We start from the raw sequence: 17,959 nt of genomic DNA on the forward strand, positions 1-17,959 counted from the left end.
CCACCGGTTTGTTCCGACTTTGCAGGGCATAGGACGCTCTTTTTGTAATGCTCAGAGAGTTTTATTATGTAGTTAATACAACTAATCAACGACGGGTTAACGAGAGACTGTAAGAGAGTGTGAATGTGCAGCACTACGATACTTATGCTTTGATTGTGCTGCTGATCTCATGACGAGCGCGCTGGATTATTTAAGTTAACAAAATATGCATCTCTACACTCATCTCATGTGTCGCCGGTGGTTGGTGTCCACGCTGAGGGGTCACGGAGGTCATTTTCGGAGCTTCAGTGTCTCAGCCTCCCGCAGGACTGTGATGCCCGCATGGGTGATCGATAAATACGGGAAGAACGACGTGTTGAGGTTCACCAAGAACGCGGCGCTTCCCATCATCCACTATCCCAATGAAGTAATCGTGAAGGTGCACGCTGCGGGCATTAACCCCATTGACATCAGTATGAGGGGTATGTGACGGGTGTGCAGTCCGCATCATTGCTCTGTTTGTGTTTATGCTAAATCAATTATCTTTCGGTATTTCAAACTGAATGTGGACATCTCACGTGGTCCAGTTCATGGCTGTCATTTTCACAAGGTCATAATTCTGAAGTACAGTGAATATGAATATTTTTTATATAATGTATTAAATATTTATATTTAATGTCAATATTTCTGAACTATGCCCCTATATCAGGCTTCAAAGTCGTCGTGAGCTCCCATTTAGCCTAAACTCTGAACTTCAGATAAGATTGACAAGCTTACAAACTTAACAAACAGCTTGTAAACCATTTGTAGGTTAATTTCACCAGAAAATGTAACTGTCTCTGTGGCTCTATCAAAACATTGCTCTGTTTGTTTGAGCTCAACAACACTGCAACATTGGCTCAACCAATGGTGTGAGTTTAGGGCAGTACTATCTGTGTGTACAACCAATGGAAGCTTGTTTTGAATTGTTTGGAACCAATAAAGTTTTTTCTGAATCTGCTTGAAAACAGTGATTGTTTTTGATGCTAGTGGCGTGGAAATTACAGACTTAAGCTTCAAAAGGCCATGTGTAACTGCGGGTATGTTGACGGTGTAGTTTTGTAAAACATTTATTTTATGAATCGGTCTTAAAATACATTTTGAATTGTTTTTGAATTGAATTTATTCAGTATCTCTTGACGGCAGTTTAGCTGTATGCAAAAGTCATGTAAAAACAGTCCTCTTATTGTGTTGAAATGATGAGTCACACAGCATGCTGGGACTGGCCTGACATGTGTTATAGCTAAGAATGGGCTGTAGACTGATAAGAGTCATAATGTACTCAATAAAGACTATCTTTCTTTAATGTGTCATGTAGGTGGTTATGGGGCGGCTACTATGGCCATGAAACGTGACCCACTAAACATGAACCAGTCAGGCAGTGAGTTTCCACTTATCCTGGGGCGTGATGTATCCGGAGTCATCATGGAATGTGGGCTGGATGTGAACTACTTTAAACCAGGAGATCAGGTGCCCTGTTCTGTAATTAATTCAATGTGATAGTATGTCGTATGGGCATAATTTGCTCAAGACTTCTGAATTGCCTTTGAGGAAAAACATCTTAATATACTTAAAACAGTCAAGGATCTGCATAAGTCACTTAGTGTTTCTTTGATAAACTATCAAACTCAATAAAACCAAAACAATGGAACTAATGCAATTGACCCCAGAACCCCACTCATGTTCAGATCTCATCCTCTTACTGAAAAGCCATTATCAGACACGCACTGAAGTGTTTGTCTGTTTGTTTTTCCTTTGTCAGGTGTGGGCAGCCATCCCTCCATGGAAGCAAGGTAGTCTGGCAGAGTTTGTAGTACTTAGTGCCAATGAGGTAATGTTCTGTCTCGCATTTTGTAGAAAAGCAAAAATAAACCTGTACAAACATGTAACACACCACTCATTTACATATGTAGATTTAGAGCACAGTTCAACAGGCTAAACTTTGGGTCCTTCCTAAAAAGTTAATTGTTCGTGACTGTGTTTTAGGTGTCACACAAGCCCAAATCGCTGAGTCACGTTGAAGCGTCAGCAATTCCGTATGTGGCTGCAACGGCCTGGTCCTCCATCGTCAACACTGGCGGCCTGAACAAGGACAACAGTGCTAAGAAACGGCAAGTACTTGTTGGTTTGGGTTCATCTCCCTTTTCAAACTTCTAGTAATTGTCTGTTGCTCATGTCGAGTCAAGGTGGAGCATGTGCTGTTTTTATAATTTCACTTGGGAAGAGAGCAAACTACAAAGACTTAAATGCACAGAAGCAAAAACGGCCTGTTTCTGTACAATCTCCTGCCTCTAATTGGTCTGATTTATCCAGTTGATTATGTCCTCATAGCATTAATTTAATTAATTAACTAAAAGGTATATTGTGTATTCTATATGTAATTTTTTCTTTTCAATATCTATTTTTTATTCAATTGTAATTATTTTTTAAAAGTCTTGCTGCTGTTTTGTATTGTTGTACACTGGAAGCTCCTGTCACCAAGACAAATTCCTTGTATGTGTAAGCATACTTGGCAATAAAGCTGATTCTGATTCTGATTCTGATTACAAGGTTGAATACCAGTATCAGTATACAAATGTGCTACTTTATTTGGTAGATTCACCCTTGCTTTGCTCCTAGCTCTAGAACAGATAGAGAGTGCACAACAATGGTACTTTTTAATTTGCAGATTCAAAATCTTGCCTTCAAACTAGGGCTTGGCGATATGGACCAAAAAACATATCTCGGTATTTTCAGACTGAATGGCGATACACAATGTATATCTCGGTATTTTCTACGAAGTGGGCTAATTGTTCATTTGTAAGTCAAAGCCACATGTGAGATGTCATAAGCACTTTTATTAAAATAGACTGTGATCAAAATAAAATGTAAAGACAGGGTTTCCTTCCCTGTCTGAAAATATACAGCTGCAAAACATGTACATAAAATTATATAAAATAAATAGGCCTATTTTTATTTAATATAGGCTATCTCTGAGAATGCTCCTTCAGTTGTTTTCAACAACAATAACAAACTACAATTACAGGTCTTCCTCTCCTGCTTAACAAAATACACAGCTGTGCAAATAACAATAAAAATGTAAACAGAACAAAAATAACAACAGGCCTACTTGCTCTGACAAAGTAGTTAAGTCTAAACATAGAGGCTTCAGGGATGCCCTGTGGCAGGTTACAATGTTACCACTGAAACTAAAAATCGTTTTGGAAGGGGAACTGGTGGCTGGTACCAAAATATACTTCTTTGCCAAGTGGCTCAGTGATGTAAAGACAATTTCATGTTCCTTCCATCATTCGAGAGGATCTGTATCACTCTCTACACTAACTGACTGCAAGTAGCTTGAAAGTTCATTTTAAATTGCCTCCCTCTGTGTCAGTGTGGTGCTGGTTGCTGTGCTCTGCTTGAAGAAGCTTGCCAGTGACGACGACTTCTTAGCTTTTGATGGCACTGCTGCTTCTTGGTCTGCAGGCTCGGGCACAGTGGGCACAGCTGAAACAGACTGACATCTGCCCTGATCAGCCAGTAGAGACTCCGCCTCCAAGACAGCTTTATGTTTCTATGCATCAGTCTTTTCACTTGGGATGTATTTGGCCCTGAACCGTGAATCTACAAGTGATGCCATGTCCAACAGGTCACTAGTAGCTGGGTCAGCATACTTGGCATTGAGGTATGCATGAATGAATGGATGAACTTTACATTTATATAAGTATTAATATAAGTATTATATAAATGTACTACACTCAAAGCACTTTACACAGTGAAAAGGGGACTCTCCTCAACCACCGCCAGTGTGCAGCATCCACCTGGATGATGCAACAGCAGCCATAGTGCACAAGTATGCTCACCACACACCAGATATTGATGGAGAGGAGAGAACAGAGTTCCAGAGCTAACTAATGGATGGGGATTAGAAGGAGGTGATGATTGAGAAGGGTCAATGGGGAGAATTTGGCCAGGACACCAGGATTACTCCCCTACTCTTTCTGAGAAGTACCCTGGAATTTTCAATGACCACAGAGAGTCAGGACCTTGGTTTAACACCTTTTTACAGTATAGTTTACCCATTACTATTCTTGGGCAATGGGACCCACACAGACCGCAGGGTGAGTACCCCCTGCTGGCCTCCCTAACAACTCTTCCAGCAGCAAACTTAGTTTTCCCCAGGAGGTCTCCCATCCAGGTACTGACCAGGCTCAACCCTGCTTAGCTTCAGTGGGCAACTGGTCTTGAAGTACAGGGTGATATGGCTGCTGGCATCAAACATCAAACTATATCAATATAAATGGTATTGTCTCATCCTATATCTCATTTGAAAATATATCGATATACACTATATTGCCAAAAGTATTCGCTCACCCATCCAAATAATTGAATTCAGGTGTTCCAATCACTTCCATGGCCCCAGGTGTATAAAATGAAGCACCTAGGCATGCAGACTGCTTCTACAAACATTTGTGAAAGAATGGGCCGCTCTCAGGAGCTCAGTGAATTCCAGCATGGTACTGTGATAGGATGCCACCTGTGCAACAAGTCCAGTCGTGAAATTTCCTCGCTACTAAATATTCCACAGTCAACTGTCAGTGGTATTGTAACAAAGTGGAAGCGATTGGGAATGACAGCAACTCAGCCACGAAGTGGTAGGCCACGTAAAATGACAGAGCAGGGTCAGCGGATGCTGAGGCGCATAGTGTGCAGAGGTCGCCAACTTTCTGCAGAGTCAATCGCTACAGACCTCCAAAGTTCATGTGGCCTTCAGATTAGCTCAAGAACAGTGCGTAGAGAGCTTCATGGAATGGGTCTCCATGGCCGAGTAGCTGCATCCAAGCCATACATCACCAAGTGCAATGCAAAGCGTCGGATGCAGTGGTGTAAAGCACGCCACCACTGGACTCTAGAGCAGTGGAGACGCGTTCTCTGGAGTGACGAATCACACTTCTCCATCTGGCAATCTGATGGATGAGTCTGGGTTTGGCGGTTGCCAGGAGAACGGTACTTGTCTGACTGCATTGTGCCAACTGTGAAGTTTGGTGGAGGGGGGATTATGGTGTGGGGTTGTTTTTCAGGAGCTGGGCTTGGCCCCTTAGTTCCAGTGAAAGGAACTCTGAATGCTTCAGCATACCAAGAGATTTTGGACAATTCCATGCTCCCAACTTTGTGGGAACAGTTTGGGGATGGCTCCTTCCTGTTCCAACATGACTGTGCACCAGTGCACAAAGCAAGGTCCATAAAGACATGGATGAGTGAGTTTGGTGTGGAAGAACTTGACTGGCCTGCACAGAGTCCTGACCTCAACACGATAGAGCACCTTTGGGATGAATTAGAGCGAAGATTGCGAGCCAGGCCTTCTCGTCCAACATCAGTGTCTGACCTCACAAATGCGCTTCTGGAAGAATGGTCAAAAATTCTCATAAACACACTCCTAAACCTTGTGGAAAGCCTTCCCAGAAGAGTTGAAGCTGTTATAGCTGCAAAGGGTGGGCCAACGTCATATTAAACCCTATGGATTAAGAATGGGATGTCACTTAAATTCATATGCGTCTAAAGGCAGATGAGCGAATACTTTTGGCAGTATAGTGTACCTTAAGAAGTCGATGTACTGCCCGGCCCTACTTCAAACATTCGAATCTTTAAAGACAGAACACCCCATAATTGTCAGCATAATAGCTAAAGTGGATTTTTTATGGAGACAAAAATGTAACATAATTTTCTCTTGGGTACCAGATTATATTGGACTGCCAGGCAGACACTGCTGCTAAGGAAGCTCTCAAATTTAGAATTACAGAATGTCAAATCCCACCATCAGATCTCAAACCTATAATGAACTCAAATATCGCAAAAAAGTGGTGGATGGGATGAGTGTGTCCATAACAAACTATATGAAGTCAATCCTGTTATAAATGAAAGATGCTTCCCTTTTTTTCCTTTTGAATCTACACATGATCAAACTGTATACACAATGTATTGCATTGGTCATTCAAGACTTACACATGTGTTCTTATTGAAAGTGAAGAACCACCAACATGGGATTTTTGTAGGATACCATTGATTATTAAGCATATTGTACCGGACTGTCCTGCTTTTAATAAAACCAGACAATGGTTCTAATCAGAAAATTCTTTATTGGATGTGTTTAAAAGGGTTTCACCAGTAAAATTTTTAGAATTTCTATTAAATGTCAAATTGAAAGATCTTATATATCCTCCTGAGACCCAAACATGAGTGCAGTGTGCATTTTCCATTCCCCTTTTTGATTTGTAACTAGTAGCCCCTAAGAAACATGCAAAATAAAAATAAAATAATATGTATATATATATATGTGTGTGTGTGTGTGTGTGTGTGTGTGTGTGTGTGTGTGTATATATATATATATATATGATATATATATATATATATATATATATATATATATATATATATATATATATATTATAGCTTGGAAAATTCCAAAAAAATGATGCCATGCCATTAGGAAATTAGCCAATTAGCTTCTGATAGGCTAATTGGAGTCAATTGGAGGTGTACATGTGTATAAATTTTAAGGCCTACCTTCAAACTCGGTGCCTCTTTGCTTGACATAATGGGAAAATCAAGACCTCAGAAAAAAAATTTGAACCTCCACAAGTCTGGTTTTTTACTGAACATCTTGCCATTTTAGTCTCTAGGCACAATCATGATTTCAAGCTTGATTACACTTCCTGGTGCTTGATGCATGCGCAGAGTGTTAGATGGCGCTAGGAAGCATACTCGAGCTTGAAATCATGATCACCAAGGAGATTGCAGATGTAAAGATTTATAGTGAAAATGGATTAACATTTTGGTCTGTTCTCACCCAAAATTGATTGGATCGCTTCTGAAGACATGGATTAAACCACATACATAAATGTGTGATTATCACTACAACTATCACTACAATCACTAGAGGTTTAGATTAAAATCTTCACACTTCTATAGCTGTTTGAGAAAGTTGTCTGGCTGTAACTCATGCCTGTCTTTCAATTCAACATACAGTGTGCTCATTCTCGGAGGATCTGGAGGTGTGGGAACCTTCGCTATACAGGTGATGATAGTAATAATGATAATGATGATATGCATTTTTCTAAGTTTCATCCTCCTTATATCGAGGATGCATGATATCATGTAGGCCACTTAATGCCCAAGCCATATTACAAATGTTTAAAATGGAGTCACATAACAGATTATCTTCTATATTTCATCCCCTTTCTTAATGATCCAATAAGAAATTTCTGTAACGCTGATATGTCATTGAAAGCATGATTCAGTTTTAATGCCGATTTTTACCTCTCTACAGATGGTAAAGGCCTGGGGCGCCCATGTGACTGTAACGTGTTCACAGAATGCCGAGCGGCTGGTGAGAGATCTAGGCGCTGATGATGTTGTGGATTACACTGCTGGACCGGTCGAAAAGCAACTACAGACTTTACAAAAGTTAGTAAACATGGGCAACCAATTTGTATTTTTGGTGGACGCTGAGGAATATTGAATCTTTTTCTCTCTCTCTCTTTCAGGTTTGATTTAATTTTAGATAATATTGGGGGAGAAACTGAGAAATGGGCACTGGGTCTTCTGAAACCTTGGAATGGTGCAAAGTATGTTACACTAGTAACGCCGTTCCTGCATAACACAGACCTACTGGGCCTCGCAGATGGAATGATGCAGTCTGGAGTCACCATAGCAAAGAAAGTGCTGAAGGTAGAAATTTCCAATACATGTGCTGATGAAGTAACATCTCAAATTAGTGGCTGGGTTTAAAAGCAGCAATGACAGCTAGATTGTAGAGTTTGTCAAGACAAACTTTGATGTTGGCTTGACAGCTTTGTCTGAACGTTTCAAGTAGTTTTACAGTTTTGAAGTTTGATGGTTATACAGACATTACAGGAAGACAAACAACTAGCTAGGTAGATAGTCATACAGACTGTCACATGGATAGATACATAAAGCATACCACAAGCCTTTTGTGGGTTTGTTTACATTTCCATTTTTTGACAGTTGGTGTTGGAATTATTGAGCATTCCATTGGCCCATTTGAGCATTCCATCAATGTTAGTCTATGGGACTTTTCAAAGATTTGATTGTCCGCTGTGTGAAAACCATGAGTCTAATCAGTTCGAAAAGACATATCACACTATTCCTGAACAGTCTGAACGTCTTTGCCAAGTTTGGTGGATGTAGCTTGAAAGCTCTAGGAGGAGTTACAATTGATAATTTAACTTGGTTTAGGAATTTTGAAAAAACCCTAAACCATGTCATGAAAATAACAGTATGCTGGCTTTGTCAAGCTAACATTTTCAAGAATCTTTATTGGTTTTGGTTTATCAGTTTATGACCATGACCTTTTCATGCTTTAAAAATGTGCTCAGATGGATGTGTGGGTGAATTAGCAGCCTGTCTGAATCACTTAAGAATAAAGTAAGTGCTTCTGTTAAAATGCTCTGTTACTCTTAAAAATGTCAAGAGCCTTTAGGAAAAGAAACTTGAAAAAAGTAGATGGAGGTGTTGATAAAAGGGGCTCCCCTCCCAGCTCCTACACACAAAAACTAGACCCAACTAGTGTTCAGAAATGACTCACTGGAGAGGGTGGAAATGGGGAAGACACTGGGTTTATTTAGCTTTTATTCATTCCAAATGAGTAATACACTAAAGCTGCTCTGTAGCAGTGCTTATATTGTTGCTGCTTGATTAACACGGTACCAATCAAACATTTGGACACACCTGACTGAACTCATTGTATGTTTCTCATTATCTTAAACCTTTAGTTCATCAGATCTAAGTGCTTGTCCTTTGGTGCTTGAATTTAGCTTTGTAGACAAATATGACCTAGTTGGACTGTATAGTAAAGGAAAAGCAGTCTTTTATCCTTATACTATTATAATAAAATGTATTATACTATTATAAAAAAAAGTGTGTCATTTCACATTTTCACATCTTTTATTTAGAACTGTGAAATTTTGGTTTGTACTGTATACAATGTATGAAGGGGACAGGATGCACAATGCAAATATCAAAAATGCCCTTTATTAAGGAGAGTGTGTGTTTGCTGGAAAAGATTTTAAAGCTAATTCCTAGTCATAGATGCATGTGGTTGAGTGGGGGATTTGATGACAATCTGGTTTGTTGTCAGAACACTGTGCTTGCAGTGGCTTGAGGTTTCAGTAGGAAATCCACACATGGGTCAATACACACCGACACACACACTTTTATATTTTGTATATGTATTTGTATTTTCCAAATTCAGACTATTCCTATTCTGACACAGTTGCACAATTACACTCATATTGGAAATACCTGACGCAAACACTTGGGAAGTGATCTCACATTATTCTCTCATTAAATGGCTAGAATTTTATATTACATTGGCAAACACACTTTCCTTTCACTGGCATGACACATTAATGCATTTAGGGATAGAAGAAATTCATTAATACACTAACCCAGAATGGATGAAGATAAAATGGATGAAATCAGAAGTGTAGAAGGGATTTCTTTTTTTTTTTTTTTTTGTCAAGTCAAAGATGCAGAGGAAGAATGTTACTCAGTAGTAATTCTCTCTCTCTTTTTAGCACCTCAGGAAAGGAGTGCACTATCGCTGGGGTTTCTTTGCTCCTAGCGGTCCTACACTGGATGACATCAGCGAAATGGTTGATGCTGGAAAGGTACAGTAGTCTGTGTGTGTTTGATATGTGTGAGGAACTGCTTTCTCCTTTTTTGTCTCGATTCTTCACTAGATTCAAATCTTGTGTAGATGATGACCATTCTCTTCTAAAGTTCAGTCTTCAGTCTCAGTTCAGTCTAGTGAGTAATTAGTTTGGTATAAGACTCTGGTTGTGGGCTCTAATCTAACTATTATGAGTGAGAAGAACATTTAAACCCCTCGGAACACACACAATGGCCTGAGAGTGGAATCACTACAAAAAGTCTTCATACTCCACAAAGTTTTTTTTATGACATACACAATTTAAGTGTGTGAGCACAAGTGTGTGCATTTGCCGAGTGCATTTGTTTATTTATGCATTTATTCAAAACTCATAGTTAAAACATTTTATGACATCTTGGCTGTGTTCCATGGCAGGAGCAGCAATATGATGATGGGTCGGAAACCTCATGATGGGTGTCATTATTATTATTATGATTATTATTACTGTAAATCTGAACCGTCTACGGTGATCATGAAGAATCTGTGTGATTTTTATTCCATTAGTCACTGGAAAAAAAAATTGTGCAAAACCTAGTGCATGTCTGTTTAGAGTGGGACAGTTATCAGACACAAGACATGTCATTTCAATGAAGCTTGTGATTAGCACAAATAGTGTTATGCAATACTCAGAGTTGTTTAATTTATCAATTTAATGGCAGGTTAATAAAAGAGTAGAAATACACAGTATGAAAGAAACTATAATATTAAAGATATATACAGTATAACTTTGTAAATACTGTATATATACAGTTGAAGTCAGAAGTTTACATACACTTAGGTTGAAATTATAAAAAAATATCTACTTTGTGCATGACATGAGTAATTTTTCTAACAATTGTTTACAGACAGATTGTTTCACATTTCATTGACTATATCACAATTCCAGTGGGTCAGTTAACTGTGCCTTTAAGCAGTTTGTAAAATTCCAGAAAATGATGTCAAGCCTTTAGGAAATTAGTCAATTAATTTCTGATAGGCTAATTGGCTAACTGGAGTCAATTGGAGGTGTACCTGTGGGTGTATTTTAAGGCCTACCTTCAAACTCAGTGCCTCTTTGCTTGACATCATGGGAAAATCTAAATAAATCAACCTCCACAAGTCAGGTTCATCCTTGGGAGCAATTTCCAAATGCCTGAAGGTACCACGTTCATCTGTACAAACATTAGTACGCAAGTATAAACACCATGGGACCACGCAGCCATCATACCGCTCAGGAAGGAGACGCATTCTGTCTCCTAGATATGAACATAGTTTGGTGCGAAAAGTGCAGATCAATCCCAGAACAACAGCAGATGACCTTCGGAAGATGCTGGAGGAAACAGGTAGACAAGTATCTATATCCACAGTAAAACAAGTCCTATATCGACATAACCTGAAAGGCTGCTCAGCAAGGAAAAATCCACTGCTCCAAAACTGCCATAAAAAAGCCAGACTACAGTTTGCAAGTGCACATGGGGACAAAGATCTTACTTTTTGGAGAACTGTCCTCTGGTCTGATGAAACAAAAATTGAACTGTTTGGCCATAATAACCATTGTTATGTTTGGAGTAAAAAGGGTGAGGTTTGCAAGCCGAAGAACACCATACCATCCCAACCGTGAAGCATGGGGGTGGCAGCATCATGTTGTGAAAGCCCTGACCTCAATCCAATAGAAAATTTGTGGGCAGAACTGAAAAAGCATGTGCGAGCAAGGAGGCCTACAAACCTGACTCGGTTACGCCAGTTCTGTCTGGAGGAATGGGCCAAAATTCCAGCAGCTTATTGTGAGAAGCTTGTGGAAGGCTACCCAAAATATTTAAAGTTAAGCAATTTAAAGGCAATGCTACCAAATACTAACAAAGTGTATGTAAACTTCTGACCCACTGGGAATGTGATGAAAGAAATAAAAGCTGAAATAAATTATTCTCTCTACTATTATTCTGACATTTCACATTCTTAAAATAAAGTAGCGATCCTAACTGACCTAAGACAGGCAATGTTTTCTACGATTAAATGTCAGGACTTGTGAAAAACTGAGTTTAAATGCATTTGGCTAAGGTGTATGTAAACTTCTTACTTCAACTGTATGGTATTTTTGTATATAAAAAAACTGTTTCTTTTACTTTAATATAGTATACTAATATATATATATATATATATATATTTGTATCTATCTATCTATCTGTGGAGCAGTGAGGCAGAGAGAGTTGCGTGAAGCTGAAAAGCCACGTATGTATCTGAAAGCCTGTTTAGTGTTGCGTGAAGCTGAAAAGCCTATACTTTGTCTGCGAAGCTGTACGCTTGAATAAAAGCTGATTTACCTGGACTGCCAACCCGCTTCCTTCCTGTTGAAACCTTTACTCCTATCTATCTGTCTATCTACTGTATATATCTACTGTATATATACTGTATGTATATATATATATATATATATTTACTCTGTGTGTGTGTGTGTGTGTGTAATTACAGTACAATAAACAGTAAACAGGATCATAAACTGTATTTTAACATTAAAGTCCCTCTCCAGTCACTGGTTTAACTCCTAAAAACTCATCTTTGTTAATCAAAATTACATATTTAAAAGTTTTTTCCATGAAAATATTCTCTTCTTGCCTCAAAATGGCTTGGATAGAAGTCTACACTTTTGCCTCATTTAGTATGTGCGGATCTACGAATATGCAAATTAGTTTTTGAGACTGGCTATGGTACACTGCTGTTCTAAGGCAAAAATGCTCAGCCATGGTGTTGACTGCTGATTTCACTCATGGTATGTCTTCTAGCATATAAAAAACAACATATGTTAAAAGCTTAACTTGATTTTCACTGAAGGGGGTCTTTAAAAAAAAAAAAATCCCATACTAAGTGATACGTAGGGCAACATAAAAACAATATCTCATCTTCTATTTCTTTTAAAACATTGAGCTGTTGGGCCTGCATGTCCTCTGTTTGTTTGGTAATCACCTTTATTTATGTCTTCCACTCTCGACTTCAAAATCAGTGTCTTTAAAGGAGACTTATGTTTTGGAAAGATTCTTGGAAAGAAATTGTTTAATATCTATTTGATTTGATAATATAATGGCTCTATTTATTTGGTCAGACTTTTTTTTACATTTAACCTTTATTTTGGAGGTGTATTTTATTGCTGACATGTACAATGTTTACAGCTTATGGTTTGCGTATTTTTGATGTTAAACCAGCAACCTGAGCCTTGCCAAAAGGCTCTGAGCCTTTACCATTACACCACACCACACCCAAGATTAAATCACTAAACTTGTACCAGTATGATAGCACCACCTAATGCAGGGCTCCTGAACTTTGGAATGGTCAGGGGCCACAAGACAAGGATCCCTGTACCATTGAGGGCCGCACTCTTAATTTTTATGATTTTATATATATATATATATATACAGGTGCTGGTCATATAATTAGAATATCATCAAAAAGTTGATTTATTTCACTAATTCCATTCAAAAAGTGAAACTTGTATATTATATTCATTCATTACACACAGACTGATATATTTCAAATGTTTATTTCTTATAATTTTGATGATTATAACTGACAACTAAGGAAAATCCCAAATTCAGTATCTCAGAAAATTAGAATATTACTTAAGACCAATACAAAGAAAGGATTTTTAGAAATCTTGGCCAACTGAAAAGTATGAACATGAAAAGTATGAGCATGTACAGCACTCAATACTTAGTTGGGGCTCCTTTTGCCTGAATTACTGCAGCAATGCGGCGTGGCATGGAGTCGATCAGTCTGTGGCACTGCTCAGGTGTTATGAGAGCCCAGGTTGCTCTGATAGTGTCCTTCAGCTCTTCTGCATTGTTGGGTCTGGCATATCGCATCTTCCTCTTCACAATACCCCATAGATTTTCTATGGGGTTAAGGTCAGGCAAGTTTGCTGGCCAATTAAGAACAGGGATACCATGGTCCTTAAACCAGATACTGGTTGCTTTGGCACTGTGTGCAGGTGCCAAGTCCTGTTGGAAAATGAAATCTGCATCTCCATAAAGTTGGTCACAAGCAGGAAGCATGAAGTGCTCTAAAACTTCCTGGTATACGGCTGCGTTGACCTTGGACCTCAGAAAACACAGTGGACCAACACCAGCAGATGACATGGCACCCCAAACCATCACTGACTGTGGAAACTTTACACTGGACCTCAAGCAACGTGGATTGTGTGCCTCTCCTCTCTTCCTCCAGACTCTGGGACCCTGATCTCCAAAGGAAATGCAAAATTTACTTTCATCAGAGAACATAACTTTGGACCACTCAGCAGCAGTCCAGTCCTTTTTGTCTTTAGCCCAGGTGAGACGCTTCTGACGCTGTCTGTTGTTCAAGAGTGGCTTGACACAAGGAATGCGACAGCTGAAACCCATGTCTTGCATACGTCTTTGTAGTGGTTCTCCCCCACATTTTTGAATGGGTTTTGTTTCACAATCCTCTCCAGGGTGTGGTTATCCCTATTGCTTGTACACTTTTTTCTACCACATCTTTTCCTTCCCTTCACCTCTCTATTAATGTGCTTGGACACAGAGCTCTGTGAACAGCCAGCCTCTTTTGCAATGACCTTTGTATCTTGCCCTCCTTGTGCAACGTGTCAATGGTCATCTTTTGGACAACTGTCAAGTCAGCAGTCTTCCCCATGATTGTGTAGCGTACAGAACTAGACTGAGAGACCATTTAAAGGCCTTTGCAGGTGTTTTGAGTTAATTAGCTGATTAGAGTGTGGCACCAGGTGTCTTCAATATTGAACCTTTTCACAATATTCTAATTTTCTGAGATACTGAATTTGGGATTTTCCTTAGTTGTCAGTTATAATCATCAAAATTAAAAGAAATAAACATTTGAAATATATCAGTCTGTGTGTAATGAATGAATATAATGTACAAGTTTCACTTTTTGAATGGAATTAGTGAAATAAATCAACTTTTTGATGATATTCTAATTATATGACCAGCACCTGTATGTATGTGTATATTAATATATATATATATATATATAATAAAATTATAAATTAAACATTTTTACAGTAAGAATGTTGGCATGTTAGTTAACGGTTTAGTTCACCTAAAAATGAAAATTCTCTCATCATTTACTCACCCTCACTCCATCCCAGATATGTATAACTTACTTTCTTCTTCTGAACACAAATGCTGATTTTTTTTTTTTTAAATATCTCTGCTCTGTAGATAAGAGACAGATCAATATTTAAGTCCTTGGCTTTTACTATAAATCTCAATTTTCACTAGATGTGAAAGAGAAACTAAACAGGCGACCGATTCGCGTCGTGTTAAGTGAGATTGCGAGTGCGCATGTTTGACTGACCGCGCGTGAACTCACATGTCTATTGGCCGCCGTTCTCATAACATCAGCCATACTCAGATGTTATTATTTTTCCCTCTCTAACGTGATTAAGCAATGTAGAGAACTAGCGTACATCCTCATGAAAATGAACACCCCACAATTCATATAGATTTGATAGGCTGCTGATAAATATATTTCTGATGATGATATAACGCGGGCGCGTGTTGAGTAGCGCTGATTTAATGCAACGCAAGCACATTTACATTCAGTGGAATATACATTAGATTATCTTGATTAATGTGATGCCAAAATTCTAGTTTAGTTTTTGAGTTCACATTTTAAAAGGTGCAGCCCAGTTTTGTTTTTGCAAGCATTATTTGTACTACAACCATGTGCTCCCAGGAAATAAATAAACTTTAATTGTAACTTTTGTACATCTCTCTTTTCATCCAACTTTTTGTAGATCCGTCCCGTGGTGGAGGAAGTGTTCTCTTTTGCTCAGGTGCCTCAAGCTTTTCAGAAAGTGGAGGAGGGCCATGCTCGCGGAAAAACTGTGGTTACCATCACCAAGGACCAGGAAGATTAACCATAGCAACCAAATAAACAAACTTGTGATGGTTGTGCTGTGTCATCATGGTAACAGAGCAATCTAGTTTAAAAATGTTTAAAGCTGTTAAACCTTTAACATTTTCCCATCTCTGTTGAATTAAAAGAATATGGCCATTAGATTAACAGTGTCTTTATTTTGGTCGATTGAGGTCCATTTTTATCATGTCATATACTGTACAGTATATGCTCTTTTTATAAGCTTAATTGCATCTCTCATTAATAAATGATTTGAAAACAATGCAACAATAAACTCACGTTATTTAAAATGTAACAGTATATTTTGGAATTTTGAACATGAACCTCCAAAAGTGACAGTTTATCACGTTATAAAAGAGATACTTTTATCGTTCACTAAAAACATTACATCTTTCGAAAATGTACACAAAAAGCAAATCCTTATCTGGAAAGAGCAAGAAAGCTTTGAGAGCAGAACAGCTGATCTAGGATCAGTTGCCTTTCCAATGAATGCAAGTATGTGAACAGGAGTGAACTGATGCCAGATCAGCAAGACATAATAGAAATGTTTATACGAGCAATGGTTTTTCTTTAAAAGTTTCATTAGAGTTGCTGCTATCAAATTTAAATGTGAAAAATTCACATTAACTTCAACTGTAACATTATATATGTGGATAAGGTCACACATTCTGTTTTGAGTGAGAGAGTGGCATTAAATTGCTGCCTGACATTGAGAAGAATGAAAAAACATCACCTGAAGTGCAGCAAATATTAATGCTAGAGTGCCCCCTGGGATAATATCATAGTATTGCAGTCAGGGCTGTTCTTAATTATGTTCCTCTGACTCTGCAAAGTTGAATGTGAAATTGGGATAGGTCTAATCTATTATCATATGAACACATCATGTCTTAACCATCTAAAGTGAAAAAGGGTCCTTGATGTAGTTCATGCAGTTGAAGTTCAATGTCCATCGAGGCATGACTCATTTAGAGTGCTGTAATCTCGATCCAAAGCCCCCCATACCGTTCCACCCCGGGACAGGGCATTGGTCTTGAAGACGAACTGCAAAATGTCCTCTTTCAGAGCTTCTACTGATTATTAAGGAGTGACAGAAATTCATTGTGTTGTGACTCGAGCACTAAAGGATTTCCACGGTCCACCTCTGGTTTGTTTTCTGTTCATTAAAAGTGTTGAGAATCACCTGGTTTTTATCATACTGTTGGCCACCTGGAGAAAATAGAAAAAAGGAAAATAAATCAAAAAGGTAAAATACTTCTTTTAAGATTTCAACCCCCACTGGCTTTTTCCACACATATAGTATTTAGGTTTTAAAGTTGCAATCAGTAACTTTTGTCTTTGTGTCATCTTAGACTTACATTGACACTTAGCTGCTTGGATGCAGCTTAATAGTTTTCTGTTTGAGATGCCATTGTTGAAATTCAGTATTCACAGTCAGCCATGATTTAATCAATGAGTGATTAAGTGTCAAATAACAGGACGGTTACTGAGATTAAGCGAGTAGTATTCGGCTGATCATGTGATTCTAACATGGCAGCCCCCATGAGCGGACCCTCTCCATGTAGAATAAAACATCTTTTATAAGGTTACTGATATGACTGGAGTCTTCATTTTAATGCGAGTGCTCATGAGTTTTTACATATATTGCAAAATTACAATTCATGTATTTAGGAGTTAAACTTTTTTAATGAGGAAAAAAATACTTATTGCACCTTTAAATAAGCTATTATGTATTTTTAAGAAATTATATGTATGATTTTAAAACAATACCACAAGGTGGCGACAAAGCACAACTTCTGCTGAGCTGATTGAAGTCAGGGTGATGCTCAAGTTTCATGTAATTTGAACCACAAACAGCCTTAATCTAAATCCATTGACAGACAAATGAGCAGTTCAACAGTGATCTTTTATCACAGAGATTATTGTCTCTGCCCAAGTAAATAATGTATGTTCTATTGAGGTTGACTTCCTAGTTGTTTGGTCTCTCAGAGATCCTTATGCTGTACGAGTGAACAACTATTGTAATAATAACATTTTATTTTACCTTTTTGAAATATTGTCTTCTGACCTCATTTAAACCCTACAAACAGATATTGTTGAAGCTGCAACACTTTGTGTTAGCACAAAGTAGTCATGTACTTTTCTTAAAGTTGTTTGCTATCCAGGATTGAAATTTTTCTGTTTGGGTTCAGTAGGGGGATTCTCACAAACGGGTCAAGAAAATGTCCTGGTCATATGTAGCCCCAAATCAATATAAAAAATATGTGAAATTAGATTTTGCTTAAACTCGAGCAACCCCGCTTGCACATGCGTGGACATTGAATTTTGCCTTCGTTATACGCAACGCATAATTTA

At 38.3% G+C, this 17,959-nt stretch overlaps 2 protein-coding genes across 3 annotated transcripts in view; one reads left to right on the top strand and one right to left on the bottom strand.

Annotated features, from left to right (window-relative positions):
- The first annotated feature begins 22 nt into the window (after positions 1 to 22).
- Positions 23 to 15,748, top strand: rtn4ip1 (reticulon 4 interacting protein 1). Its single transcript, XM_051722275.1, has 9 exons — positions 23 to 461; positions 1,337 to 1,488; positions 1,781 to 1,849; positions 2,005 to 2,129; positions 7,024 to 7,072; positions 7,325 to 7,461; positions 7,542 to 7,725; positions 9,594 to 9,686; positions 15,486 to 15,748. Exons 1-9 carry the CDS (start codon positions 206 to 208, stop codon positions 15,606 to 15,608), a joined length of 1,188 nt encoding a protein of 395 aa, XP_051578235.1. The 5' UTR covers positions 23 to 205; the 3' UTR covers positions 15,609 to 15,748.
- LOC127454823 (uncharacterized) overlaps positions 15,746 to 17,959 on the bottom strand; it is a 65,710-nt gene continuing 63,496 nt past the window's right edge. For both annotated transcript variants that reach the window (XM_051722272.1, XM_051722273.1), the window contains one exon: positions 15,746 to 16,813. In XM_051722272.1, coding sequence (XP_051578232.1) covers positions 16,725 to 16,813 — 89 coding nt within the window. In that variant the 3' untranslated portion in view covers positions 15,746 to 16,724. The remainder of the gene's footprint in view (positions 16,814 to 17,959) is intronic.

This window comes from Myxocyprinus asiaticus, chromosome 17 (assembly GCF_019703515.2).
Source record: "Myxocyprinus asiaticus isolate MX2 ecotype Aquarium Trade chromosome 17, UBuf_Myxa_2, whole genome shotgun sequence".
Lineage (NCBI taxonomy): Eukaryota > Metazoa > Chordata > Actinopteri > Cypriniformes > Catostomidae > Myxocyprinus > Myxocyprinus asiaticus.